Source organism: Dermochelys coriacea, chromosome 8 (genome assembly GCF_009764565.3).
Source record: "Dermochelys coriacea isolate rDerCor1 chromosome 8, rDerCor1.pri.v4, whole genome shotgun sequence".
NCBI lineage: Eukaryota > Metazoa > Chordata > Testudines > Dermochelyidae > Dermochelys > Dermochelys coriacea.
In genome coordinates this window covers 40,841,943-40,869,255 of record NC_050075.1, presented here as the reverse complement: position 1 = coordinate 40,869,255, position 27,313 = coordinate 40,841,943, and the positions used below count along the sequence as shown (strand labels likewise).

General features: G+C 47.6%; 1 protein-coding gene across 1 annotated transcript; it reads left to right on the top strand.

Annotated features, from left to right (window-relative positions):
- On the top strand, positions 1–26,984 carry PCDH12 (protocadherin 12). The gene is made up of 4 exons (XM_038413193.2): positions 1–3,131; positions 3,742–3,836; positions 8,012–8,163; positions 26,394–26,984. Exons 1-4 carry the CDS (start codon positions 288–290, stop codon positions 26,753–26,755), a joined length of 3,453 nt encoding a protein of 1,150 aa, XP_038269121.1. The 5' UTR covers positions 1–287; the 3' UTR covers positions 26,756–26,984.
- The last annotated feature ends 329 nt before the right edge of the window (positions 26,985–27,313 follow it).

The window sequence follows — 27,313 nt, the reverse complement described above, 5'->3', positions numbered from 1 at the left end:
ACACTGAGGTTTTTCAGCCTGGACAACAGCTGGATCCTCCTACCTGTTCTTCTAGGCACTGGTGGAGAAGGTGGGGATTTTCTCTCAATGTAGCTGGATTTGCCTGGGATTTCTGTTCCTCCTTCAGCTGGTAACATACACTTATGGTATCTGGAAATGGGACTGTCCTTCGGTGAAAACAGAAATGATTTCCAGGTCCTTTAAGCTTGGTCTGGGTGTGCAAAGTTTTGAGGACAAAGCCATCTGTCTTGGGGCTGAGCAACAGTGTGGTTGGCTTTCTCAGAAGCATGCTTTTGCTGTCACACTTTCTGCTTCAATTCTTGGTGTTGTGCTGGCACTTTTTCCTTTGTGTGGATTGCCAGGAGGTGGCCCCCTTTGCTATGCAGTACAAAGTATTAGAAGAAGTGCCAAGTGGAACTGTGATAGGAAAATTATCTGAGGATTTTGGCTGGAAAGAGAGAAGTGAACCAGTAGAGACCTTCCAGCAACTGCATTTCCCCAAGGAGCTCCCTGTCTGTGTTGGGTCTGGAGATGGTTTGCTTAGCACGGCAGGGCGGTTGGACAGAGAGCAGTTATGCAGGCACAACGATCCATGCTTGTTCTCTTTTGATGTGCTGGCTGCCACACACTTGGCTTTAATCCACGTGGAGATTCAGGTCTTGGACATCAATGATCATGCACCCCAATTTCCAAAATCTGAGCTGGAACTAGAAATATCAGAGAGTGCATCTTTACGAACACGGATACCACTGGACCGAGCCCTCGATCCAGACACTGGCTCCAATGCCCTCTGCTCTTACTCATTATCACCCAGTGACCACTTTGCTTTGGATGTAATTTCTGGATCTGATGGAACTAAACATGCAGAACTTGTAGTTGTTAAAGAAGTGGACAGAGAGCTCCACTCTTGTTTTGATCTAGTATTGACTGCCTTTGATCATGGAGAACCACCAAAATCAGGCACAACCTTACTTAGGGTAATTGTTTTAGACTCCAATGATAACAGCCCTATGTTTGCAGAGAGTTCTTTGACAGTGGAAATCTGGGAAGATGCTTTGCCTGGGACAATTCTTATAAACCTTACAGCCACTGACCCTGATCAGGGTCCCAATGGGGAGGTAGAATACTCACTCAGTAAACATGCTTCACTGGACGTGTTGAACATGTTCATCATTGAAGCCAAGACAGGCAGTATAGTTCTGAGACGCCCACTGGACTATGAAGAAAACCACACCTATGAAGTAGATGTACAAGCCAGGGATCTTGGAGCCAACCCTATCCCAGCACACTGCAAGATCCTCATCAAGGTCCTGGATGTCAACGACAATGCCCCAGATGTGCACATCACTTGGGCTGCCCAGGTGCCAGTGCTATCTGAAGCTCTTCCTAAAGACAGTTTTGTTGCGCTGGTGACAGTAAGCGATCCTGATTCTGGAAACAATGGACAGGTGCATTGTTACCTTAGTCAAGGAGTTGAGCATTTCAAATTGAAAAGGACCAACAGATACACTTATATGCTGTTGACCAATGCCATTTTGGACAGGGAGAGGTGGGCAGAATATAACCTGACATTAATGGTCCGGGACAATGGGAACAACTCCTTAGCCGCGAGGAAACACCTCACTATATGCATCAGTGATGTCAATGACAACCCACCATTGTTTGAAAGAATTACATATGATGTCACTATTGCTGAGAACAATATGCCTCCATCCTACCTAATTACTGTCAAGGCTCACGATGCTGACTTAGATTTTAATGGAAAAGTCACTTATAGAATCCAGGACTTCCTTATTTCAGATTTGGTCTCTATTGATTCAAAAACTGGCGAAATCTTTGCGCTCAGAGCTTTTGATTATGAACAAATGACAAGTCTGGAATTCCTGGTGACAGCAGAAGATGGGGGTCACCCCAAACTTGCGTCTAATGTTTCTGTTAGGATTACTCTGCTTGATAGGAATGATAATTCCCCAGTGATCGTGCAGCCAGTGCTGGTGGGAGGCAAAGCAAGGATCATTGTTCTAGTCAATGCACAGACCGGATGCCTGTGGCTATCCCTAGGGAACGACAGCCCCCAAGGTACAGCAGTAACCACTATGACACCAACACCCAGTTCAAACGTTTCCCTGCTATTCACCATATCTGCCAGTGATGCAGATTCTGGCCTGAATGGGGCCCTTCACTATGATATTCTGAGTGGGAATGATGCCAGTTTGTTTCTCATTGATCCACTGTCAGGGCAGGTGTTTATCAACAGCGGCAATGTCAGCAGCCTCATTGGCAGTGAATGGGAATTGGGGGTGTTGGTAAGGGATCAAGGGAACTCACCTCTGCAGGCTAAAGCCATTGTGCAGTTAAGTTTCAGAAATCATCTTGACCAGCTGACAAATTCAGCCCAGGAGGCTCAGATGCTGAGCCCATCCATGGTAACTGTTATCTGCCTAGTTGTGCTATTAGGCACTTTTCTTTTTATTTTGGCTTTAATTGTGTCTATATGCAAAAGAGAGAAGAAAGATAACATGGCCTACAACTGCAGGGAAGCAGAAGATGCCCACAGACATCAGCAGCTCAAGAAGCCCCACAAACACATTCAGAAAACAGATATATATTTAGTCCCTGTACTCAGAAATAGGCAAGCTGTGCAGAGTGAGGCTGAGCAAGTTCGCTCCTGTGAAGAAGCTTTGCTGAAGGAAAGTTCCTGGGATGACCCACTGCAGACCCCATTTCATTTAACCCCAACACTGTACAGGACCCTTAGAAACCAGAAAGGTCCAGCTGAACAGAAAGATGCCTTCAATCTCCCTGCAATACAGTGCAGACCCTTCCACCCACATAGGCTAAGAAATGCATCAAAAGAGAGCTCAAGCTTTCAAGATGCACAAACCCACTCCAAAAGCTTAGAGAACCCACAGCTGAAGCCTTTGGGAGATGTGAATTGCGACGTCTCACTGCCAACTAATCAGCCTTCAGACATGACTCTGAAGAGACAGAGAATTGCCAAGACAGACACAGAGCCCAGGGAAGCCCATCCCCACCAGCACCTCCTGAGAAGCCTAGTGAGGCTGTCGATGGTGGCACTTGCAGAGCAGGACCCCACGGGAGAACTTGCTATGGAGTCGCCTCCTGTTCAGGTAGGAGCTGCCTCTCGGCTGTGTTAGACTGAAGGGCCACATTATCCTTCACAGTCTCCTGTGATTCTCTGGGCATGTAGAGGGCTCACTGAGGGACGAATTTGACCTGTCCTGTCTGGGTAAATATTCCCCGGGTACAACCTGGAGCCAGCCTCTCCTCACCCTGCACAAAGGGCGGGCCTATTTGGGAGAGTGCTGGGACATGTCAGGGGCTCAGTGGGGTAGTCAGCACACCAAAATCCCTAACCCTCCCCCCCCCCCGACTGAGTTCAGTACTGTAGGGACTGGCCAGGGGAGCTCGGTGAGAAGGGGGGATTGTCACACAGAGAGGGAGTGATGCCTGGTTTGTTTTCCCGAAACGTAAGAGTAGTTGACTATAGTCTGTGCTGCAAAGGGAGTCAGAGGGATGTGCAGAGGCAGCAGGCATTGGGGCTTGAGGCTGGGGGGTTGCTTGCTCACTTTTCGGTTTCAGTCTCCAAGTGGGAATGCCAAACCATCTGCAAGAGAAGGAAACACTATAGAGAGCCAGCACAGTGAGAAGGGGACATCCTGACAGAAAGCATCCTGAGTAGTGACTGCATGTAATCAACAGACTCTTCCTGTCTTACAGCAAATCTCTCAGCTGCTGTCTTTGCTGCATCAGGGTCAGTTCCAGCCCAAACCAAATCACAGGGGAAACAAATACACAGCCAAGAATGGCAGCAGGTAAGACTCACACACAGCTAGTCCCACTGCCTTACTGCCCCTGCCTACTTCTCCCCAGCCCCTTCCAGCAGAAGTTAGCTCCAAATGCTTCCGAACAGAAAAGTTTCATGCTAAGAGAGTTCCTTGGAGCCTCAGGCTGTCTGCTTGGCCACAGGACTGTGTGTTGCCTCCCTCCTCTTTGTACCTGACTTTGGAGATGAGAGGGATGAGGCGACAGGGCTGGACTCACTCTGACTTTTCCAGGGACCCAGGCCACAGCCCCATGCATGCTGGCTGGTCCCTTGGGCCCTGCTCTCATGTGGTCCTTCCTGTAGCCTTGGGCACCAATACTGCTGCACTTCTCCCTTCTCCCCACACAAGCTGCTGTGGGTCAGCAGCCACTGGCATGGCTAGGACTAGGACAGTGGCTGGATGGGAGAGAGAGACCATGGCAGTGAGGGTAGAGGAGAGCGCACTGAGGGGGAAGGAGGACCCAAAGGGGAACTGGGAGAAGACAACCCAAAGCCTGCAGCAGCAGCCACACCCATGGGAGGGTCCTTGGTGAGAAGAGCAGCTGGCAGAGAGAAGTGAGGGGGGCAGAGCAGGAAACTCTGGGCCAGTGAGGGAGAAAGGGAAGCCCCAAAGGAGGAGATGAGGAGCACAGAGACTGAGAGGGATGGGGGAAAGGGAGAGAGAGCCCCTGAGAAGTATTTGGGAGGGGGAAAGAGACTATCAGAGGTATACAGAAGAGTAGAGAGAGAATGTGAGGGCTTGGGGGAGGGGGAGAGACTGTGAGACAGCTTGAGGGGCGATTCTGAAAAGGGTTGCCAGCTGTCTAATCACACAAATCCTGGCCAATATGAACTGCGGAGTCGGCGCTCGGGGCTGGGACAGTGCATGGAGACCCCTGACACCATCTCCCCATGAGCCACAGGGACGTACCGTCTGCTTCCAGGAGTGGCGCAGAGCTAGGGCAGGCTCTGGAGTTTTGTAAAAGACGATTGAGAGGTGACTTGATTACATTCTCATACTCCTTTCTCCATTGCTGTCAGTATTAGTGTTGCCAACCCTCCCAGTTTCACCGGGAGTCTCCCAGAATCAGGCTCTATCTCCTGGAGGCTACTGAAGCCAAACCAGGAGAATTTAGGCACTAAAAGTCCGGTGGTACAGCGGGGCTAAGGCTAAGTGGATGTAATATACTTAGACTTCTGTAAGGCATTTTACTTGGTCCCCATGACTAGGGCCCTATCAAATTCACGGCCATGAAATCTGGTTTCCCCCTGTGAAATATGGTCTTTTGTGTGCTTTTACCCTATACCATACAGATTTTGTGGAAGCAGACTAGCGTTTTTCAAACTGGGGTCCTGACCCGAAAGGGGTGGGGGCGGGTTTGCAAGGTTATTTTAGGAGGGTCATGGTATTGCCACCCTTACTTCCGTGCTACCTTCAGAGCTGGACAGCTGGCGGCTATTGGCCAGGCACCCAGCTCTAAAGGCAGTGCCCCACCAGCAGCAGCACAGAAGTAAGGGTGGCAAAACCACATCATGCCACCCTTGCTTCTCTGCTGCTGCCTTAAGAGCTGGGCAGCCAGAGAGTGGCGGCCTCTGACTGTGGGCCCAGCTCTGAAGGTAGCAGTGCTGAAGTAAGGGTAGCAGTACCGCAACCCCCCTACAATAACCTTGTGACCCCCCCACAATTCCTTTTGCATCATGACCCCTACAATTACAACACCATGAAAGTTCACATTTAAATATCTGAAATAATGAAATTTGTGATTTTTTAAATCCTATGATCATGAAATTGACCAAAATGGACCCTGAATTTGGTAGGGCCCTACCCATGACATTTTGATAAAAAAATTAGAATGATATAAAATTAACATAGCACATTTAAATGGATTAAAAACTGAGAGGTCTCAAAATGTATTACTAGTACTTCTAGGTGAGTACTCTAACCCACTTGGCTCTAGGGTATTCTTAGAGCAGGACTTTATCAGTCTTTCCTGTTGAAGCTGTTCCAGCATCTATAATTACTTAACTATGATGGAATGGATTGCACCCTCAGCAAGATTGTGGGTGACATTAAGCTGTGGGGAGAGGTAGATATGCTGGAGGGTAGGGATAGGGTCCCTACTGATCTTGACAAATTGGAGGATTGGGCCAAAAGAAATCTGATGAAGTTCAACAAGGACAGAGTCCTGCACTTAGGATGGAAGAATCCCATGCACTGCTACAGGCTGGGGACCAACTGGCTAAGTGGCAGTTCTGCATAAAAGGACCTGGGGATTACAGTGGACGAGAAGCTGATTATGAGTCTACAATGTGCCCTTGTTGCCAAGAAGGCTAATGGCGTACTGGGCTGTATTAGTAGGAGCACTGCCAGCAGATTGAGGGAAGTGATTATTCCTCTCTATTTGGCACTGGTGAGGCCCCATCTGGCGTATTGCATCCAGTTTTGGTCCCCCCACTACAGAAGGGATGTGGACAAATTGGAGAGAGTCCAGCAGAGGGCAACAAAAATGATTAGGGGTCTGGGGCACATGATTTATGAGGAGAGACTGAGGGAATTGGGTTTATTTAATCTGTAGAAGAGAAGAGTGAGGGGGGGATTTGATAGCAGCCTTCAACTCACTGAAGGGGGGGGGGTTCCAAAGAAGATGGAGCTCGGCTGTCCTCAGTGGTGGCAGAGTAGAGAACAAGAAGCAATGGTCTCAAGTGGGGGAGGTCTAGGTTGGATATTAGGAAAAAAACTATTTCACTAGGAGGGTGGTGAAGCACTGGAATGGGTTACCTAGGGAGGTGGTGGAATCTCCATCCTTAGAGGTTTTTAAGGCCCGTCTTGACAAGGGCCTGGCTGGGATGATTTAGCGGGGGTTGGTCCTGCTTTGAGCAGGGGATTGGACTAGATGACCTCCTGAGGTCTCTTCCAACCCTAATCTTCTATGATTCCATGAATTAGAGCAGGGGGACAAGAACCAGAGTCTCCCACCTCTCCCCTGAGTGCCCTCCCCACAGGGCTAGCATGTTACTCTCACACACTTGCACAAAGAATATTAAGTTTTTATACAAAGTGAAACAGCTTTAACAGGTGCGATTGGCAACCCCTCACCCCAGCATATACCAGTGATTAGGGTACTTTCCTGGGAGAATCCAAATTCGAGTCCCTGATCCACAACTACCAGAGTGAGGATTTGAATCCCATGCTGGCTGGATGCCCTGGCCACTGGGTTAAAAGTAATAAGGAGGCAGCAGCTCCTCCTTGTTTGTTTGTTTGAAAAATGACTGACTTGGCTTGGGTGCCAAAGGGGTAGGGCTTAAGTCACACATTAGCCCTTTTGGCTTCAGAGATGCACTGGGAGCTCATGTTCAGCTGATTATCTACCATGACCCATGTGTCTTTTTCGGAGTCACTGCTTCCCAGGATAGAATCCCTTCCCATTCTTTGTTGCTACATGTATACATTGACTTTTAGCCATATTAAAATGCATATTGTTTGTTTGCACCCAACTTACCAAGCGATTCAGATCGCTCTGTATCAGTGACCTGTCCTCTTCATTACTCATCACTTCACCAGTTGTGGTTCATCTGCAAACTTTATCAGTGATAATTTTATGTTTTCTTCCAGGTCACTGACAAAAATGTTAAATAGCATTGGGCCAGGAGCTGATCCTTGTGGGACCTCACTAGAAATACACCCCACTGATGATGATTCCTTGTTTACAATTACATTTTTAATATCTGGAAACACAACATGAATTTTAGGTCTCTCTCTGGGGAAAAAACATCAATCTCCAATTTACTTGTGATTGTCCAGCTACAAATATATTGCTAAGCTGGAAATCAATAGCAAAAAGCGCAAACTCTGTACTCCAGTTCTGTACATGTCACAAGTATGCAGGGCTGCAGAAGTGTACAAAATTCTATTGTATTATTTAAGAAACAGTCTGTGACCAAGTAATTCCAGCTGATAGAGACGTGTGCTGAAAGGAAGAGGGGTGAGAGGAACCAATGGAAACAGGAAGCACCAATACTGGGCTTCAAAACAATCAAGATGTGACAGAAGCACAGCAGCCTCTGCTCCCCCAGGACCTGTTTTTCTGGGAAGAGCTGAGCCATGAGGAGATGAGGTGGGGGGGGGAAACACATGGAGTTGGGCAGAGGGTAGCATCAATGCTCTGGATTTGGTCTCCTTTGCAGGAATGCAGGGCTGGATTCTGATTGCCTCAGTATAAAGGACAGTGGCCAAGGAGAGAGTGAGGCAGATGACCGGGATTCAGAAAATGGACTCAATCTTTCCATACACCAGCTGGTGGGAGAAGAACTTGAGAGCCTTCTAGAGCCCCATGCAGGTGAGGTCACTATACTCTGTATGGCACTCCAGAGAGAGCCTGCTCCATCCTCCCAGAAGACCTTTTTTGCACCAGTGTGGGGCTGCCTGGGAGGGGGACTCTATCTGAAACCACAATCTAATTAGCTGTGATGACACTGCTCAGAACTTTGGCTGCCCAGGGAGTTAGCTGCCCAGGGAGTTGGGAAGCTCTGGCTGCCGAGGGAGCAAACTGAAAATTTCCATTTGGTTTTCCCAAAATGGAATTATTCACACTTTTTTCTTCTATGAAAAATGGTGATTTTTTGACCTTTTGATCTAATGTGGGACAATTTCCCCCCTCCCCTAAAATTCCATTTTTTTCACAGGAAGGAAAGTCTTTTTCCTGCTGGTTCTAGTGGTGCTCTTCCAAGATCCTCCCACAAAATAACCTTCACACACATGAATCACCAAACTGGGATATGTCTCATATTAAACTGTGCAGATGTTCAGAATAGGACTGTGCCGCTCCCAGGCTCTGTTGATTTTTCTTAGTGGGGCTTGAACATGGCCATATGCTCGACTGTGCTGGGCTCCTTGAGTGGAGGAAAAAGTGATGAGCAGTAAATTGTGCAGTGCTGTGATTCTCCCTCTTTCTCCTTACATGAGAAAGGGTTAATGATGTTATCTTGTAAATTATCATTTCAGGACATCTTCCTTAACCCCTCATTGAGCCCCCACAGAACTATTGTTCCAGGCTGTCTGCAGATTCAAGCATTTCTTTTTGCAATGACCCTTGCCCCTGCAGTCTCTGTCTAGCAGGGTCTATGTGAAACGTGCTTCTTCTTATGCACTGTGGACCTTGCCCTGCCTTTCTCTCTCTTCTCTGCCCCGTTTGACTCTGACAAGAAGGGCAACTAAAATGATTAGGGGTTTGGAATGGGTCCCATATGAGGAAAGATTAAAGAGGCTAGGACTTTTCAGCTGGGAAAAGAGGAGACTAAGGGAGGATATGATAGAGGTATATAAAATCATGAGTGGTGTGGAGAAAGTGAATAAGGAAAAGTGATTTACTTGTTCCCATAATATAAGAACTAGAGGCCACCAAATGAAATTAATGGGCAGCAGGTTTAAAACAAATAAAAGGAAGTACTTCTTCACACAGAGCACAGTCAACCTGTGGAACTCCTTGCCTGAGGAGGTTGTAAAGGCTAGGACTATAACAGGGTTTAAAAGAGAACTGGATAAATTCATGGAGGTTATGTCCATTAATGGCTATTAGCCAGGATGATAAGGAATGGTGTCCCTAGCCTCTGTTTGTCAGAGGGTGGAGATGGATGGCAGGAGAGAGATCACTTGATCATTACCTGTTAGGTTCACTCCCTCTGGGGCACCTGGCATTGGCTACTGTCGGCAGACAGGATACTGATCTGGATGGACCTTTGGTGTGACCCAGTATGGCCATTCTTATGACTGCCTCTCTGGGCTGCAGCTCAGGGTGGGGCCTTGCTGAACTGTGCTTGTCAGAACAGTCTTTTTATTCCTCAGGCAGGTTCATCAGTTTACAGAATCTGGTCAGGCTCTGTCCATGTAGGCACAAATCCCACTCCGCTTCGGAAGCTGCTGCTGTTTGCCTACCAGCGTCAGTGCGGCTGAGTTAAGCTGATGCACTCAGAGTTGCTCTGTAAGTGGATGAAGCTAAGAATGGATTTTCCTCATCTATTTTCCTCATCCATTCAGGCTCTGTCCATGTAGGCACAGCCACTTGCTAGAGGATGGGGTGGTTGGAAACCATATCTTCACGTGGAAGCTTGACAGTCTGGTTGGGTCAGGTGTATGTTTGGCTGTTCCCTTTCCCACAGGAGGAATGTTGCCCCAGGCCTGGTCACCAGGCTTATAAGTGTATCTGAGCACTGCACCATCTCAATAGCACTCTGCTGTGGATCTCATCTTCCCAGATAAATCCTGAGTACAGTGCTCTCTGGAATGTGCTCCTGGTTCCTGACCCCAAGTCACAGACTCCTGCTAAGTTATATAGGCTTCTAGCAAACAGCTTGACTGATACTGCAGGTGACTGAGCTAGTGACAATAAGCCCTCCAGGAGGATATTATGTCTAGGCAATAACCACCTGGGGCCTCTGAAGGCGTCAAGGGAGTTTGGCTCCTGACTGCCCAGGGCTCCTGTGGGATTCCCAGCCCACATTTCTCAAGGACAGTCTGTCTCACAGGCATTCACTCCTATTTGCTCCTCTCTCATTAAAGCTCGGTAAACATATCTAGCTTCTCTCCCCCTGGCATGCACACCAAGTGCACACCATGGCCTAACCTTCCTCCCTTTGACTCAGTGCTGATACTTTCACTCCACCCAGGTTGTGGGCTGATAAAAGTTGAACCACTCAGGAACAGCAAACAGGCTTGTGTGAAGAGCTATCAACCTCTCCCAGAGTTCCTCTGATACTACGTCATGATCGATGGAGCCATGGTCCATGCTACATGGGAAGGGTGTATGAAAGAAAATGACTACGATGACAGACCTACTGAGGCTTTGCCACAGCACGAGTCTTGGCTTTGTCTCCCTTAGTTACCCTCTCTGGAACTTCATGCAGACAGAAATATCTAGTAGTCAAATAATATACTGCAAGTAGCCATCATTCCATGGGGGAGGAGAAAGTCTAAATAATCCAAGAAACTGTATTGAAAAGTCTTACAAAACTGATGGGATTCTATAAAACTGGGAAAGGGACGAAGAGAAGTTACTGCATGGAGAACAGCATATTTTCTATAGGGATTTGGACTCAGCCTATAGAATTTTATAGCAAGAATTCTCCATTCAATTCCATAGGATGTTTAAACATACGGTAAAAAGACTACAATTTGTATTACATTCTACAGCACTTTTCCCAAAACGGCGTGGGGTGGAGAAAAAAAATTAACAAAACTAAATCTATTCCAAGTCCTTGCCCATCTCCCCTTGCCCCCTGCCCCCCGCAACATAGGGGGCCATAAGGCAGCAGCTAAGCCCCTGGCTTACACTCCTAGCATAGGCACTTCCCCAATGGTGTAGAGCTGGAACAGCTGTCTTGATGCCCTCCCTGCAGCAGAGGGGTTACTCCAGGGTCAGAAGGAGCATGGTAAAGCACCATTGCACTTCACTTATTCTGATGAAGCAGCCTCTAGGGCTTTTCCATTCAGTATAAATGCCCGCAGCCCTGAGGTTGCTCTAATTCACTCCAGTAGCTGGGCAGGCCCCAAGAAAATTCCAGGACATAGCATGACATCAAGGCACTTATTGCTCCTCATTCCATTCCTCTACTGAGCGGAGGTGAGTAGGGTGGAGAATTATTTCTGCTAGTATCTCTTCTCTGTTCATGGGAGCTGCTCCCCACAATGGCAGATGCTGTATAAATCCCCACAACATTGTTTCTTTAAAGAAGTTTTGAATAAATTGAATGAACTCAGAACATCAAGCCCCGGCAAGGGGAATCTATAGGAACTATAGGCTATAGGAACTGTGTTAGGGCAAAAGGCAGAAAGGCTCCAGAGAGGCACTAAATAGCTGGCTGTTCTCACCTTAGCAGGGTTTATTGTTACAAGAGCAAATTGACTTTATAGAGCCACAGAGAAGGCTGCTATGGTGCACAGGTGTCTTTACAAAGGCTGCCTGGAAAATAAAAAAGAAAGACAGTTTACACTGCATTGCTCTTACTCTACCCAGAAAGAGACCCAAAGGAAACAATTTTCACTGATCCAGAGTTTTTCAAGGCCCGAAGGGACCATTCTGCTCATCCAGTCTGAGATTGTGCAGAGACAGGCCAGACAATATCATCCAGTGACTCCTGCACTGAGACATCCAATCTTGATTTGTAGACCTCAAGTCAGAGAGAATCCACCACAACCCTTGGTGAGTTGTTGAACATAAGAATGGCCATACTGGGTCAGACCAAAGAACCATCTAGCCCACTATCCTGTCTTCCAACAATGGCCAATGCCAGGTGCCCCAGAGGGAATGAACAGAACAGGTAATCATCAAGTGATCCAGCTCCTGTTGCCCATTCCCAGCTTCTGGCAAACAGAGGCTAGGGACACCATCCCTGCCCATCCTGGCTAATAGCCTATCCTATGGACCTATCCTCCATGAACTTATCTAGTTCCTTTTTGAACCCTGTTATAGTCTTGGCCTTCACAACATCCTCTGGCAAAGAGTTCCGCAGGTTGACTGTGCGTTGTGTGAAGAAATAGTTCCTTTTGTTTATTTTAAACCTGATGCCTATTAATCTCATTTGGTGACCCCCTAGTTCTTGTGTTATGAGGAGTAAATAACACTTCCTTATTTACTTTCTCCACACCAGTCATGATTTTATAGACCTCTATCATATCCCCACTTAGTCATCTCTTTTCCAAGCTGAAAAGTCCCAGTCTTATTAATCTCTCCTCATATGACAGCTGTACCATACTCCTAATAATTTTTGTTGCCCTTTTCTGAACCTTTTCCAATTCCAATACATCTTTTTTGAGATGAGGGTGTACCATGGATTTATATAGAGGCAATATGATATTTTCTGTCTTATTATCTATCCCTATACTAATAATTCTCAAGATTCTGTTCGCTTTTTTGATTGCCGCTGCACATTGAGTAGATGTTTTCAGAGAATGATCCACAATGGCTTCAAGATCTCTTTCTTGAGTGGTAACAGACAATTTAGACCCCATCATTTTATATGTATAGCTGGGATTATGTTTTCCAATGTGCATTACTTTGCATTTATCAATGTTGAATTTCATCTTCCATTTTGTTGCCCAGTCACCCAGTTTTGAGAGATCCTTTTGTGGCTCTTTGCAGTCTACCTGGGACTTAACTATCTTGAACAATTGTGTATCATCATCAAATTTTGTCACCTCACTGTTTACCCCTTTTTCCAGATAATTTATGAATGTATTGAATAGAACTGGTCCCAGTACAGACCCCTGGGAGCCACCACTATTTACCTCTCACCAGTCTGAAAACTGACCATTTATTCCTACCCTTTGTTTCCTATCTTTTAACCAGTTACCAATCCATGGGAGGACTTTCCCTCTTATCCCATGACGGCTTAAGAGCCTTTGGTGAAGTACCTTGTCAAAGGCTTTCTGAAAATCTAAGTACACTATATCCACTGGATCCCCTTGTCCACATGTTTGTTGACCCCCTCCAAGAATTCTAGTAGATTGGGGAGGCATGATTTCCCTTTACAAAAACCATGTTGACTCTTCCCCAACAAATTATGTTCATCTATGTGTCAGACCATTTTGTTCTTTACTATAGTTTCAACCAATTTGCCTGGTATTGAAGTCAGGTTTACCGGCCTGTAATTGCTGGGATCACCTCTGGAGCCTTTTTAAAAAAATTGGCATCACATTAGCTGTCCTCCAGTCATCTGGTACAGAAGCTGATTTAAATGATAGGTTACAGACTGTAGTTAGTAGTTCTGCAATTTCACATTTGAGTTCCTTCAGCACTCTTGGGTGAATACCATCTGGTCCTGGTGATTTATTACTATTTAGTTCATCAATTTGTTCCAAAACCTCCTCTAATGACACCTCAATCTGGGACAGTTCCTTAGATTTGTCATCTAAAAAGAATGGCTCAGGTTTGGGAATCTCCCTCACACCCTCAGCCATGTAGACGGATGCAACAAATTCATTTAATTTCTCTGCACTGGCCTTATCGTCTTTGAGTGCTTTCCTTGGTGTGAAAATTTTGCACTTTATTTCCAGTCTCATTTTGTCTAGCTTCAATTCCCAGCCACTAGATCTTGTTATAATGGTTTGCTGGATTAAAGAATCCTCTTCTAGCAGAAATCTCCCCATGTCGGTGCTTATGGGTTGTGATCAAGTCACCTCTTAACTTTGTCATCAATAAGCTATATGGACTGAGCTTCTTTAGTTCCTCACTGTGCGGCAGATTTTCCAGACCCTGAATCATTTTTGCTCTTTCACCCTCCCTAATTTTTCAACATCTTTTAAAAACTATCAGGTACGAGGCTCAGGAGTTGGCTGTTCATTGTAGATGGTATCTTGGGGATGGCTCCTAGCCCATACTCCATCTATCTCTGAAATGGGCGCACATGGTGTCTGTCACTGTGATCTTTGTGTGATTGTTTTGAGTTGCATGGCGAAATATACCAGCTTGGCTTTGGGTTGCCAACTTTCAAATCAAACAAAACTGAGCAACCCTGCCCTGCCCCTGCCCCGCTCCTTCCCAGGGGTCCCGCCCTGCCTGTTCACTCCATCCCCCCTTCCCTCTGTAGCTCTCCCTCACCCTCACTTACTTTTACCACTGGACTGGAACAGGGGGTTGGGGTATGGGGGGGGGTGAGGGCTCCAGCTGGGGGTGCAGGCCCTGGGGTGGGGCCATGGATGAGGGGTTTGGGGTGCAGGAGTACACTGTGTGAAGAGAGTTGGGTGCCTAACAATGGGATTCACATAAGCCAGTACACTGAGTGGGGAGTCCCCTAAGCTAGACAGTGGGAAATGTTGACGAGAGGTGTGGGGTTTATGCCCTGCCCCCCAAAGGGAATTAGGGTCTGATCAATAAAGGTATTTAGGTAGCTAAGTTTTCATTTTGTGAGCCACAAAACCCCACTCAGCTGCACCAAACCCAAGTCTACATTTTCATGGTAAAAGTCCCCTAGATGCCTAAGTTTTGGCATCTAGGGATGCACATGGCTGCACCACGCCAGGCCTCTAGACATCTGTCTCCTGCTTATGCACCAGGGTGATGCATGACCTGGGGGAAGATAAAGGCAGGAGTCAAATGCAAAAGGTGTGTTCAGAGGCCTTCCAGATCGGGACCCATTCAAAATCCGGTGGGGGGAGAGGGGCAGGTCCCACTTTATGAAGAATTTCTTCCATCGACCTACTGCCTCTCAGGGAGGTGAATTAACTACATTGATTGGAGAACCCTTCCCATCACTGTAGTGAGTGTCTGCACTGAAGCACTAAAATGTTGCATCTGCAGAGCTGCTGCTGTGCCACTGAAACATTTTAAGTGTAAAAAGAAAAGGAGTACTTGTGGCACCTTAGAGACTAACAAATGTATTTGAGAATAAGCTTTCGTGAGCTACAGCTCACTTCATCGGATGCGATGAAGTGAGCTGTAGCTCACGAAAGCTTATGCTCAAATAAATTTGCTAGTCTCTAAGGTGCCACAAGTACTCCTTTTCTTTTTGCGAATACAGACTAACATGGCTGCTACTCTGAAACCTGTCATTTTAAGTGTAGACATGCCCAGTGTCTCATAACTGTTTGCATAGCTGATTCCATCTTCCTCTCACTCTGTGGGTGTGCTGGGGAGGCATTGTGGTGGTCAAACTCCCATTTGCATGCAAATTCCTTACAATGATCACTCAAGGAGTCCAATCTATTAACAAAGAGATGGTGAAGGGGTGACTTGATTACAGTCTGTATGTACATACATGGGAAACAAATATTTAATAATTGGCTCCTCAATTTACCAATGAAACCTATAACACAACCCAACAGGGGGAAGTTGAAACTAGACAAATTCAGACTGGATATAAGGTGTAAATTTTTAAGAGAGAGCGTAATTAACCACTGGAACAACTGACCAAGGGTTATGCTGGATCATCACTGACAATTTTTAAATCAAGGTTGGATGATTTTCTAAAAGATCTGCTCTAGGAATGATTTGGGGGCAGTTCTCTGGCCTGTATTATACAGGTCAGACTAGATGATCACAATGGTCCTTTCCTGGCCTTAAAATCTATGAATTCTTCTGAGGCAAACTGAGGTCTGGATGGGGAATACAGTGTCTGGAATACCATATTTCAGAAAGTCATCTCAGTTTTCCTATCACTGACTTGCTTCTTGAATGAGACAGGACTCCTGACCTCCCAAAAATTTAAGTGTAAATCCACTGTAATCAAGTACTGCTTTTCCTTGAAGGTAAATAAGTCCGCTCCCATCTTTTCCCATGATTGGATGTGGTAACAGCCTCTTTCTGCTGGCAGTTATCACATGACTGACAGGTTTCCCACCCTTCTGTCAAGGAACAGAGTTGTGTATTTATTCTCAGCCAGTAAACATATTCCTGCACCTATCTAAGACAGTTGTCAATGCCTAGGTGTGAGGCATGTATTTTGTTTATGAAATACTTTGTAATAAGGTGGAAACAAGAGGTGTCTGTCCTTGTCCTTTGAAAACATGGTTCTGCTCCTACCTGTACTTGGCTTTTGCCTTCTGGCCACCCTACTGGGAGTGCCTGTAGTTGGATGTGCTTTTCCATAGCCTCTTTGATTTCCATCAGCTTCACTTTTGAAACTCAGAGACAGTGCAGCATGTTAATGGAATCAATAACCTTATCTACCTCTCTCAACTTGCTGATGCTGGCTGTACATGCCCTGTTTAGGGTGTCAGCCAACACCAGTTCATCCTGGACAGCAACTGATCTCTACTTGATAGTGCTGGAGCTGCATAAACATGTGCTGCAATCTCTTTATAGCACTAAGGGCTTGTCTGCACTTAAAAAGCTGCAGCTGCACCGCCGTAGTGCTTCAGTGAGGGCTTTTCTCATCAGTGTAGCTATTCCACCTTCCTGAGAGGCGGTAGCAATGTTGGATGACATAGCGCCATCTACACCAGGAGTAGGTTGGTGTTACTGCATTGCTCGGGGGTTGGGGAGGGGGCCGGATTCCCACACCCTGAGGAATGTACTTGTACCGACGTAAGTTGCTAGGGTGGACAAGGCTTGAGAAGGGGCTTTACAAGGATTGTCACTAGAGGGCTATGGTCGGATTGCATGTCCTGATGGAATCGCTCCACTCCAAATACCCCGCCAGAAGCTATTTTTCTATGTAAATGTATTCCTGTTCTGTCTCTGACAAGGATCTGCTGGCATAAGCAACCAGCTGCTCCTGCAAAAGAGCTACACCCAGTCCTGTCTCTGATGCATGACACTGGAATGCCAGTGGCTTTCCTGACTGGTCGTACAGTACTTCATGACAGGGGTAGCCATTCTCATGTATTACAGCATGTCAAATACTTGCTGTTAGGGACCTGCCTAGTCCCAGTCCATCGCCTGCCTTATGAGCTGATGTATGGGTTCTGCTACTGCAGACAGGTGTGGAGAGAACTTTGAAAGAAAAGGTATCATTCCTGCGAAGCTCTGTACTCTTTTCACATACACTGGAGCTGGCATGTCTCTGCCTCAGTCTTGTAGAGATCTGATTTCAGGCTCTCTGCTGAGAGCAGATGTGCAATGTATTTCACCTCATGCTGTTTGAGTTGCATATTTTCTGGGTTGAATTTTATGTTGTTGTTCCTGCATCGGTGCTGAAAAGCTTGTTTTCTGTCAGTCTTGTTCAACTTCTGCATCCCCTCCCCTTCAAATTGGTCTCTAGTGAAAAACCCATGCCACTCCACAGTTTCGTTCTGCTTTGGAGAGCAATAGTTCCCCAAGGCTCCTAGGCTTGAGGCAGTGGGGAACTGTTCCCTATTAATAATAGTTTTACTTTCCTGCTGTTGTCGTCCTCCTGGATGGCCAGGTCTGCATACAGCTTGAAGTCCTCCTTCCACCGGGTCCATTGAGGGCTAGGACTGCAAAACCCAAGACTCCAGGGGGACCCCAGACTGAGCTCCATGGCTCACACTTCCAGCTGCTGCACTTAGGGGTACCAACTTTTTAATGTCTGAGAACTGTACACCCTCCTGGCCCAGCCTCTTCCCTCAAGGCCTTATTCCCCCCCCCCACTTCTCTCTTCTCTTCCCCGCATCATTTGCTGCTCTCCCCTCTCAACTCCAGCATGAGCAGCCCAAGGGACTTGCAAAGCCCAGTTCCAGCAGGCCTCCTGGTAATGCAGGTCAGAAGAGTGCTGAAGCTGCAAGGGAGCAGCCAGGCAGCCACACTGGCGAGCTAGGTGTGGCCCCCCGGGATGGCAGCCTCCCACCTCCCTCTGCATTGTCTGCCCAGCAGCCCTCTTCCCCACCAGCTCGAGCCCTCCCCACCCTGAAGCTGTCTGAGAGGCAGCCAGAGAAAGTGCTGATTGGTGGGGCAGCCTGCATTCCTTGCCTCCCAGGGAACATTCCATGCCTTAACCCACACTCCGTGGGGGCCCCACAATCTGTCCTCTGCTGCAGCCCTGCAAACTGTGCTCCTCAAAGGGTCCACCCAAGCTGGTACATGCATGCTACTGCAGGAGCTGCCTCTTCAGGGCCAGGCAACAGGTTGCCACTCCCCTCCGCACTCCTTGCATGTGGTAACCAGACTTTTAGCATCCAGTCAGTACATCTGCCCGGACACTGTCAGGTCCCCTTTTCAACCAGACTTTCCAGTCGAAAAGTGGACACCTGGTAACCCTAGTGCACTGCACAAACCTCACTGCTCCAATGCTGCCACCATGTTTTATTTGCAAAGAGAAGCCCAATGAAGGTTACAGTGAATAAACGGAACTTTATTTAAACCCGATGCACTGCTCTGTGTGGCTGAGTTGCTCCCAGTCCAGCTCCCACACCCCTTTTCCTGGTGTCCTGTCAATAACAGTCCCTCCAGGGAACATGGGCCCTCTGACTCCAGTTCCACTTCTCATGATTAAAGCTGCTTGTCACAGAGGTCACAGATTCCGTGACTTTCATTGACCTCTGGGACTTCTGCAGTAGCTAGTGCTGGCTGAGCCAGGCAAGCCCCTGGTGCAACAGCAGTTTGAGTATGAGTTTGAGAGGCTTAGGGTTGGGACAGGGGGTTGGGCTTGGGGTGTGGGGCGGTGCTTACCTGTGGGGGAGGGACTCCCTGGCTCCCATCAGCATGTCCCTGTGGCTCCTAGATGGAGGGACCAGGGGGCTCTGCGTGCTGTCCCCACCCGCAGGCGCTGCCCCTGCAGCTCTCATTGGCTGCGGTTGCTGGCCTATGAGAGTTGCGCAATCGGCACTTGTGGCAGGAGCAGGCGCAGAGCTGCAGGGACACACCAGTCAGAGCCAGCTAGGGAGCCTGCCAGCCCCACCAATCCCCCCTCCCAGCACCAGCTGGGGTCCCGGGCTGTGCGCTGCTGCTTGCCCCCTCCTAGGCCGAGGAGCCCATGGGATGGGGATGGGGATGCAGGCTGCTCAGGCCCCCTGCATTACGGGCAGGTAGAGGGTCCACCACAGCTGCCCAGCCGGCTCTTACCATGGCTGGGCTGTGGCTCCGAGTCCCCCCACTCCGGCCGGAGCCAGATCGGGGAGAGCTGCGTGGACAGCTGTGGGAAACCTCAATCCCTCCATCTGCCCTGGGCAGGGGGGCTGAGACATAGGCAGTGGGCTGCTTTCACCTTGGGTGGGAGCCCCTGTCCCTCCCCACTTTTGGGAGGGCTCCAGCACTTCATTACTGGGGGCCGGCCTGCAGCCAGGGACTCTGGCCAGTTGGAGCCGGTGCTGGGGGTCGTGCTGCCTGCACACTGTGCTCAGATGCCCACCTACCTGCCTGCCAGGCACTCTGGGCTGGGTGCTCTGGGGCTGGGAAGCCAGGGGCTGGTAGGGGGCTCTGGTGGGGGTAGGGGGTGGGGCCCTAGGCAAAAGGGGTGAGCTGGCCAGGGGCTAGCCTCCCCAAGCCCCCGGGTCACCCGCCGGCCATGACAACACCTGTGACCCTTTATGGATCTGGGTCTAGGTGCCTATCTCTGCTTGCAAGTCACAGCCGTGAACTCTCTCCTGGAATTAGGCATCTAAGCCTGATCAGCTCTTTTTCATAAAAAAACAGAGTTCTACCCACCCACCTCATGATAACCAATAGCTCAGCAGTTAGGGCACTCACCACATCTAGATTAGATCTACAGAATTTCCTTTGTCTAAAAAAAAATAGTTTCTTCTCAAAGAAAGAAATCTGGTCTGGCACCTTTTGTAAAATCATGCTGTATTTTATCCTAATTACTGTTTATCTCTATGTTCGTAACTACTTTCTCTTTCAAAATTTGTTCCAAGACCTTGTATACAATTGAAGTCAAACTAATAGACTTGTAGTTTCCCGGATCACTATTTTTCCCTTTCTTAAAAATGGATACTATATTAGCAAGTCTCCGGTCATAGGGTACGGCTCCCAATTTACAGATGCATTAAAAATCCTTGCTACTGGGCTTGCTATTTCATATGGCAGTTCCTTTAATATTCTTGGATGAAGATCACTTGATGATTACCTGTTTTGTTCATTCCCTCTGGGGCACCTGCATTGGCTACTGTCGGAAGACAGGATACTGAGCTAGATGGACCTTTGTTCTGACCCAGTTTGGGCGTTCTTACGAGATTAAGTATTTGTTTAGGTGTTAGGACAAGGCTAGATTATTTTAATCTCCATCCCATCCTCAATGCTTAGCAGTTCCCCACTACTTCTTTCCTTGATTTCTTTTTATTTATATGGCTAAAGAACCTTTTACTATTGGTTTAAATTTCCTTTGCAAGGCCCAACTCTGCTTGGCTTTTGGCAGTTCTCACTTTCTGACCTCTAAGAGGTAGCTTTCCTTGCTGATCCAGCCCAACTTCCATTCCTTGTAGGTTTTCTTAGTCTCAATAATCTGTTAGAGATACTTATTCATCCAATTTGGTCTGCAATCCTTCCCTACAATTTTTTTCGCCTTGCTTGGGATGCAGGCTTCAGATAGCTTCTGCAACTTTGACTTACAGCAATCCCAAGCCTCCCCCACATTCAGATCCTTGAATTGTTCAGTTCAGTCCATTTCCATAACTAATTCCCTTAATGTTTTAAAGTCTGCCCTTTTGAAATCAAAGACTCTAGTGACAGACCTATTTCTATTTAGTTTAAACTGAATTAACTCCAGATCACCTGAACCAAGGCTGTCCTCTACAACCAGTTCTTCTATGAGGTCTTCACTAGGTATCAATTCTAAATCTAAAATGGTATCAGCTCTTGTTAGTTCAGTGAGTATTTGGTGAAGAAATCTGCTAGCTATCACATCCAGAAATATCTGGGTCCTACCATTTTTAGTAGCACTTGTCTTACAATCTATATCTGGAAAATTAAAGTCTCACATAATCACACAATTCCATTCCATCACTTCTTTACAGTCGACCTCATCACTAATATACAAGGTGACTCCATCACTTTTGCCTTTCTGTTTTTCCTGAACAGGCCACATTCTTCAAATACCTGTACTCCAGTCATGACTCGTATTCCACCATGTTTCTGTTATCCTGATTAATAATGGGTTTCATTTTCTGCACCAGTAGTTTTAGTTCTTCCATTTTGATACCCAGGCTCCTTGGTTTGGTGTACAGACATCTTAGCGGTTTCTGCTTCGCTGTGCCCAAATTCCTCACCTGATTGGGTACAGTCATTTTACTACCAGTATCACCTACTTGACTGTTAGTGCCAATACCAAGGATACTATCTTTCCTCTTGATGTCCATTCTCCTACCAACTGTTGTTCCTCTCTCAAGTGCTATATCCTCTTTTACTTGATTTTGCGCTCACTCAGTATTAGAATCAGACATGGAGATTACATAAGCATCTTCCAACACCTCCCCCAAATTGTGACATACTGCAGCACAATTCAGACTGGTGGTGGATGAAGGGCTGTGTTACTCCTGCCCTGCAACTTTGGCTGCCTTACAATACCTTTCTGTAGTAGCTTTCACCTGTGCCACTCACAAACAGCTTTCCAGCAGGCAAGTGAAAACCCTGAGTGTCTGTGTGTAACTGCAGCCTGCCAGCCACATTCTGGTTCTCACCAGTCTCGGTTATACTGCAGGTCCTGGATTACCCCCCCCAGAAATGTGTGTCCTGTATTTCCTAGTCCTCTCCTGGAAAGCATAAATATATTAAGTCTATTATTCTTTTAAGGCAGTGGTCTCCAACCTTTTAATGCCCAAGATCACTTTTTGAATCTAAGGGCAACCCAGGATCTACCCCACCCCTTTCCCGAGGCCCCGCTCCACCCACTCCATCCCCCCCCTCTCTCCATCACTCGCTCTCCCCCACCCTCACTCACTTTCACTAGGTTGGTGTAGGGAGTGGGGTTTGGGAGAGGGCTCTGGGCTGGGGGGGGGTTTGCAGTGTGGGAAGGGGCTCTGGGCTGAGCCTGGGGCAGGAGGTTGGGGTACAAGAGGGCATGAGGGGTGCAAGCGCTAGGAGGGAGTTTGATTGCAGGAGGGGGCTCTGGGATGGAGCAGTGTTTGGGTGCAGGAGGTGGCTTTGGGCTGGGGCAGAGAAGGGGTACATGGTGCTGGCTCTGGGAGGGGGGTCAGGGCTGGGGCAGAGTGGTGGGGTGCAGGAGGGGGCATAGGGTGCTGCTCTGGGGGGGCATCAAGGCTGGGACTTGGGATGCAGGAGGGGGCTCAGGGCTGGGGTGTGACCTACCACCGGGCAGTGCTTATCTCCAGTGGCTCCTGGTTGGTGGTGGGCACAGTGAGTCTAAGGCAGGCTCCCTGCCTACCCTGGCCCCATACTGCTCCTGGAAAGGGCCAATGTGCCCTTGCAGCCACTGGTGTTTGTGTGAAGGGGGCACATGGCTCCGTGCGCTGCACCTCTCTCGAAACACTGCCCCCACAGCTCCCATTGGCCAGGAAAGCTGCGGGAGCGATGCTTGCAGGCAGGAGCAGCACATGGAGGGAGACCCCTGTTCCCCCGCCCCTGGAGCCGTGCTGGCTGCTTCCAGGAGTCTGCCTTAGTGGCAGCCACACTGCACGGACGGAGATCGCGATTAACTGGTTGGTGATTGGTGTTTTAAGGTAATATTATACCATCTTATTATATTAAATAGTTGCCCAGACACTAAAAACTCAATGGATTAAATAAAATGGTAAAACAAGTTTATTAATTACAAAGAGAGATTTTAAGTGTCTATAAGTAATAACGTATAAAAGCCAGAAATGGTTATAAGAAAAATAGAGACAAAACACTTACTAATTTCTACTTAAGAAACTATCTTATTGGCAAAGCACACTTTTTGAGCTCATGCTCCAGTAAATTACTGGCCAAACTCTTAGGTCAGGACCCTTCTCCCAGAGTCCAACAGCTGTTTCCCTTTTGTCATCTCATGTGCAGAGAGTGTAATGGGCAGGAAGAAAGAGAGAGGGGGGTGTCTTGGGCTGTTTTTCTCTCCTTTTCATAATGTCAGTCGCCCTCTTGAAAAACATTTCTGGCTGATACCAAGAGTCTATGTGACAGGATATTCCCTGCTGTTTTTTTCACCTGTTGAAACTTCGTTTGTTTCTCTCCCTGCTTGATGACTTTGCTTATTGCTTAAATTAAAAGCAAGGCAAGCACACATTACTTCCTTTCAGAGTAGCAGTCGTGTTAGTCTGTATTCACAAAAAGAAAAGGCGTATGCATCCGTTGAAGTGAGCTGTAACTCATGAAAGCTTATGCTCAAATAAATTTGTTAGTCTCTAAGGTGCCACAAGTACTCCTTTTCTTTTTGCGATTACTTCCTTTGTTTAGGACAGGCCTCACTTCTGCCTGGGAAGGGCTGTGGGAGTTGGAACACATTAATAACATCATACAGGAGAATCTTATAACTTCACATACAGTGTTACCACACATGTTTTTCAACAAAATCCTGACCAGCAAATTATAAATTTTAAATGATACTTTACAGGGCATAGTTTGTACAAAAAGATTACGACAATTGTGTGTAGAGTGTGAAGGACAATCAGTGGATTCTTTCCTGCTTTCATTAGGATCCTCTTCAGCCTCAGGTCCACATCCCATATCTTAGCTCCCAGCATACAGCACACCTTTCTGTTCCCTAGATCAGCTATGGTGACAGGCCTGTTTTTCTTAGTAGGGAGTCCCCAGTCACATAGACCTGTGTCTTTCTGGTGCTGGTGCAATTCTCTGGCCTTCCTCCTCCAGTTCTTTCTCGCTGCAAGTCCTCTCATCCTTTGCTCTTATTTGCAGTCTTCTGTCAATCATCCTCTATCCTCCTGTGACTCCAAACTCTGGCTATCTCCATTGACTCTTTTCTTCTTATGGGACTAGACACTCTTCTCTTCTTCCTTCCTTCCCACCTTCTTCTACTGCCTGCTGTGCCTTTTCTTCATTTTGCAGCTCAGAAAACCTGTTCTTCAGTTCTATTTCTCCTTCACTAGCTGGTCTTTTCCTCTGCCTGGTTCTCGTTGTCACACGGTTCCACTGGCCACTTTATTCATCTAGCAGTCTATCATCACAGTTCTCCAGTTCAGCTTGCATCTGCACGTCTTCAGTCTTCCATTCAGCCTCCTCTCCATCATCTGCTCAAATGTCCTCTGAAACTCAACCATAGTTTTTACTTGCATCTCCAAACCTTGGCTCTTCTCTTCCATCAGCTGTCTCAGGCAGCCCTTCATACAAATGAAGCACCTTTTAGGTACTTGTTCTGGGATACATCCTGCAGCTCTACATCCAGCCATCTTCATTGTCTTTTCCATTCCTTGGCTCACTGACATTGCTGCCCCTGTAGCTGTCATAGCCTTCCCTCCTATAATCCTGTCAAGAAAAAACAACCCCTTCCCTCCCAAACAGAACAGCAAACTTTCCCTTCCCCCAAACACCAGCTCACACTACCCTGTTTTCAGCTGTTTGCTGACTCCTATACCGCTGGCTAGTTATTTGGCTGCCTTTATAGGCCCCCTAATAAGGGAAGCCCCACCCTCTAATCAGGGCTCTGCTGTGATCAAAGGCTCTGTCTCTCTCACAGCACACTGCCCCCTATTAGCTTTTGCAAACTGAAAACAAACCAGCAAGCAAGCAAGCAAAGGCCAACATCTGACCTACACTGGAGGGCAGACATAAAGTCATAACCTCTCAGAAGAGCCTTGTAGCTGCACAAGCAGCCATTAAAAGTTAGGAAATTCAGAGATAAAGGTGAAATTAAACATCTGAAAGCATGGAAATTCATGGTCACTGGGGTTGATTCCCTCCTCAGGAGTAACCCCACTTAATAACTGGGACAGATTCCTCTCTCACTCACCCTAGTGGTATAAATCAGGAGCAACCTCACTTGAGGCTAGAGTGACACTGGAGTAAAACCAGGGTAACAGAGGAGAATCAGACTGACAGTACCCAAACGACCCTAGCTCTGCCCCAGTATGGAACTAGCTTATCTGCCGTTTTTGCACTGGAACATCAAAAGATGAACACTATTGTACTACCATTTTCTAAATCCATGGACTCCCCTCCCCAGGATCCTGTGTATTGCACTAGGAACTCAACTGCAGAAAAGGTCTTGCAGAATTGGAGGGGGTAGGAGGAGGGCAATAAGAATGATTAGGAGCTTGGAGAGATCGCCATGGGGGAGAATGAAAAGGTCAGAAATGCTTAGTTTAGAGAGCAGACGAGAGGCAATATGACAGACAGAATAATGAATGATCTGAAGCATGCACATTGGGAATTGGGTACCCCACTTACCCTCTTACAATACAAGAGCAAAGGGACGGTCAAAATTCTGGCATTTCCTAATGTGCAAATGCTTGATTTTGCAATCCTACTATAATTCACTTAACAGGGTTTCATAAGCCATTTGCTGGGTTTTAGTTTTTTAAAAAAAAACACCTTACAACACTCATACCATTTTATGTGCCACTCTTAACAACCCTGTCCTGTGCCTTTAGCAGGGTTTGAACTCTATAGAGCTCCATCCTCCACCTCTGACAACTTTGCTGGCAGCAACAGTAGGCTGCTATCCTGTGAGGACCAGCCACTGGCTGGGGGCACATCACACATGAGAACACAGCCAACATAGCCAAACACAGAGATTTGGCTGTTTCTTTTTGACAGACAGCCTGGGTAAATGGATGAAACTGAGTCACCCTTTTAGAAATAACTTTTCTAAGGGACTGCTGACTGTAAAAAGAGCTGTGTGGTAATCACACAATTACTACAGTGATGCCACCTCCTGCCATTTTAGAGTGACTCTCATTCTATTTGGTGTTTTTTTTTGAAGATCCCAGATGCTGGAGCCATGTGATGACACCAGAATCTCACCTCTAATTGAATAAATACTCCTAGGCCCTTGTGGTTCTTAAATGAAGTCCAAAATGTGATCACTAAAAACTCCAAACTACCAAGGCAAAGAGGCTCCACATTTATTTTATTTTAAAATCTCATAACTTTTAAGCCACTTTCATGATTTTGGGGCTGGCTGACTCACAAGGTTTGAAAGCCTGGAGTCAGGAATGCTCCCTCTCCTCCACCCCCAGCTTTCTCCCAGCTGGTCCAGGGCACTTTCCTTAGTCTTTAATTTCTTCTCCCATGGACTGCTCAGCCCCAGCTCTCACCATCTCTGTTTCTTTTTGGTGTGTTGCTCCCTGCAGGGCTGGCCCTAGAGAGGCTGACGGCAGACCCTGCATGGATGGCTCGGCTCTCCCTGTCCCTCACCAGCAGCTACAAGGAAAATGTTTTCTCCCCTGATTCCCTGCACTTTTCTCAGGACCAGGAAGATGCAGGGCAGGATAAACCAAGAACCTTTGAGACATTTGGCAAAGTTACTGGATCTGACCCAAACACAGCCAGGACAAGACTGGCCAGCACTTTCCTCTCCGAGATGAGCACCCTATTTGAAATGATCTTATCTCAGAAAGCACAGGCCCATGTAACAACGACCTCGGGGCTCCTGCAGCAGCTCTCTGCGTGCAGGAAGCCCTTTGGGGTGGATGGGGATGCTCCTGCTGTGTAGGTCATGTGGGAAGGCTAACGGCTGCAGCAGACACGTGAGCAGAACCACTGCTCTTTGCACATGGAAATAGCGACTGATGATGGTGGTGAACAGTTCCAGCATGAACCACACCTGAATAGAGATTGTCATAGATGCATATGCCCTCCTACTTCCCTTATCTGACTGCACCTCCCCCAAATCCCCTTCCATCTCTTGGCCCCTGCCAAAGGAGTTCCCATTCTCCACCCCCTATATCCCAGCTCTGCTTCCCTGCCCTTGGCCTGCCACCAGGCCCATCTCTCTGCACACGAATAGCCTAGCACCCAGCCTCTCCTTCCCACCCACAGCCTGGCCCCAGCCCCACCTCTAACCCCATGGTCCAGTGTCCAGCCACCCCTCCATGCCCATAGCCCAACACCCAGCCACCCCTCCATGCCCACAGCCCAGTCTTTCTGCACCTCTCTGCCCACAGCTCATCTCCCTGCCCCAGTTCCCCAGCCACAGCCCAGTGTCTGGTCCCACCTCCCAGTCCCCACGGACAGTCTGGCATCTGGACCCACCTGCCCTGCCCATAGCCCA

What these genes read in the sequence shown, in the direction of transcription:
- PCDH12 (XM_038413193.2), top strand. Translation starts at nt 288, where the DNA reads ATGCTTTTGCTGTCACACTTTCTGCTTCAATTCTTGGTGTTGTGCTGG. An exon ending in TGGAGTCGCCTCCTGTTCAG is followed by an intron (nt 3,132 to 3,741) that starts GTAGGAGCTGCC and finishes CCTGTCTTACAG; the next exon opens with CAAATCTCTCAGCTGCTGTC. An exon ending in ACAGCCAAGAATGGCAGCAG is followed by an intron (nt 3,837 to 8,011) that starts GTAAGACTCACA and finishes TCTCCTTTGCAG; the next exon opens with GAATGCAGGGCTGGATTCTG.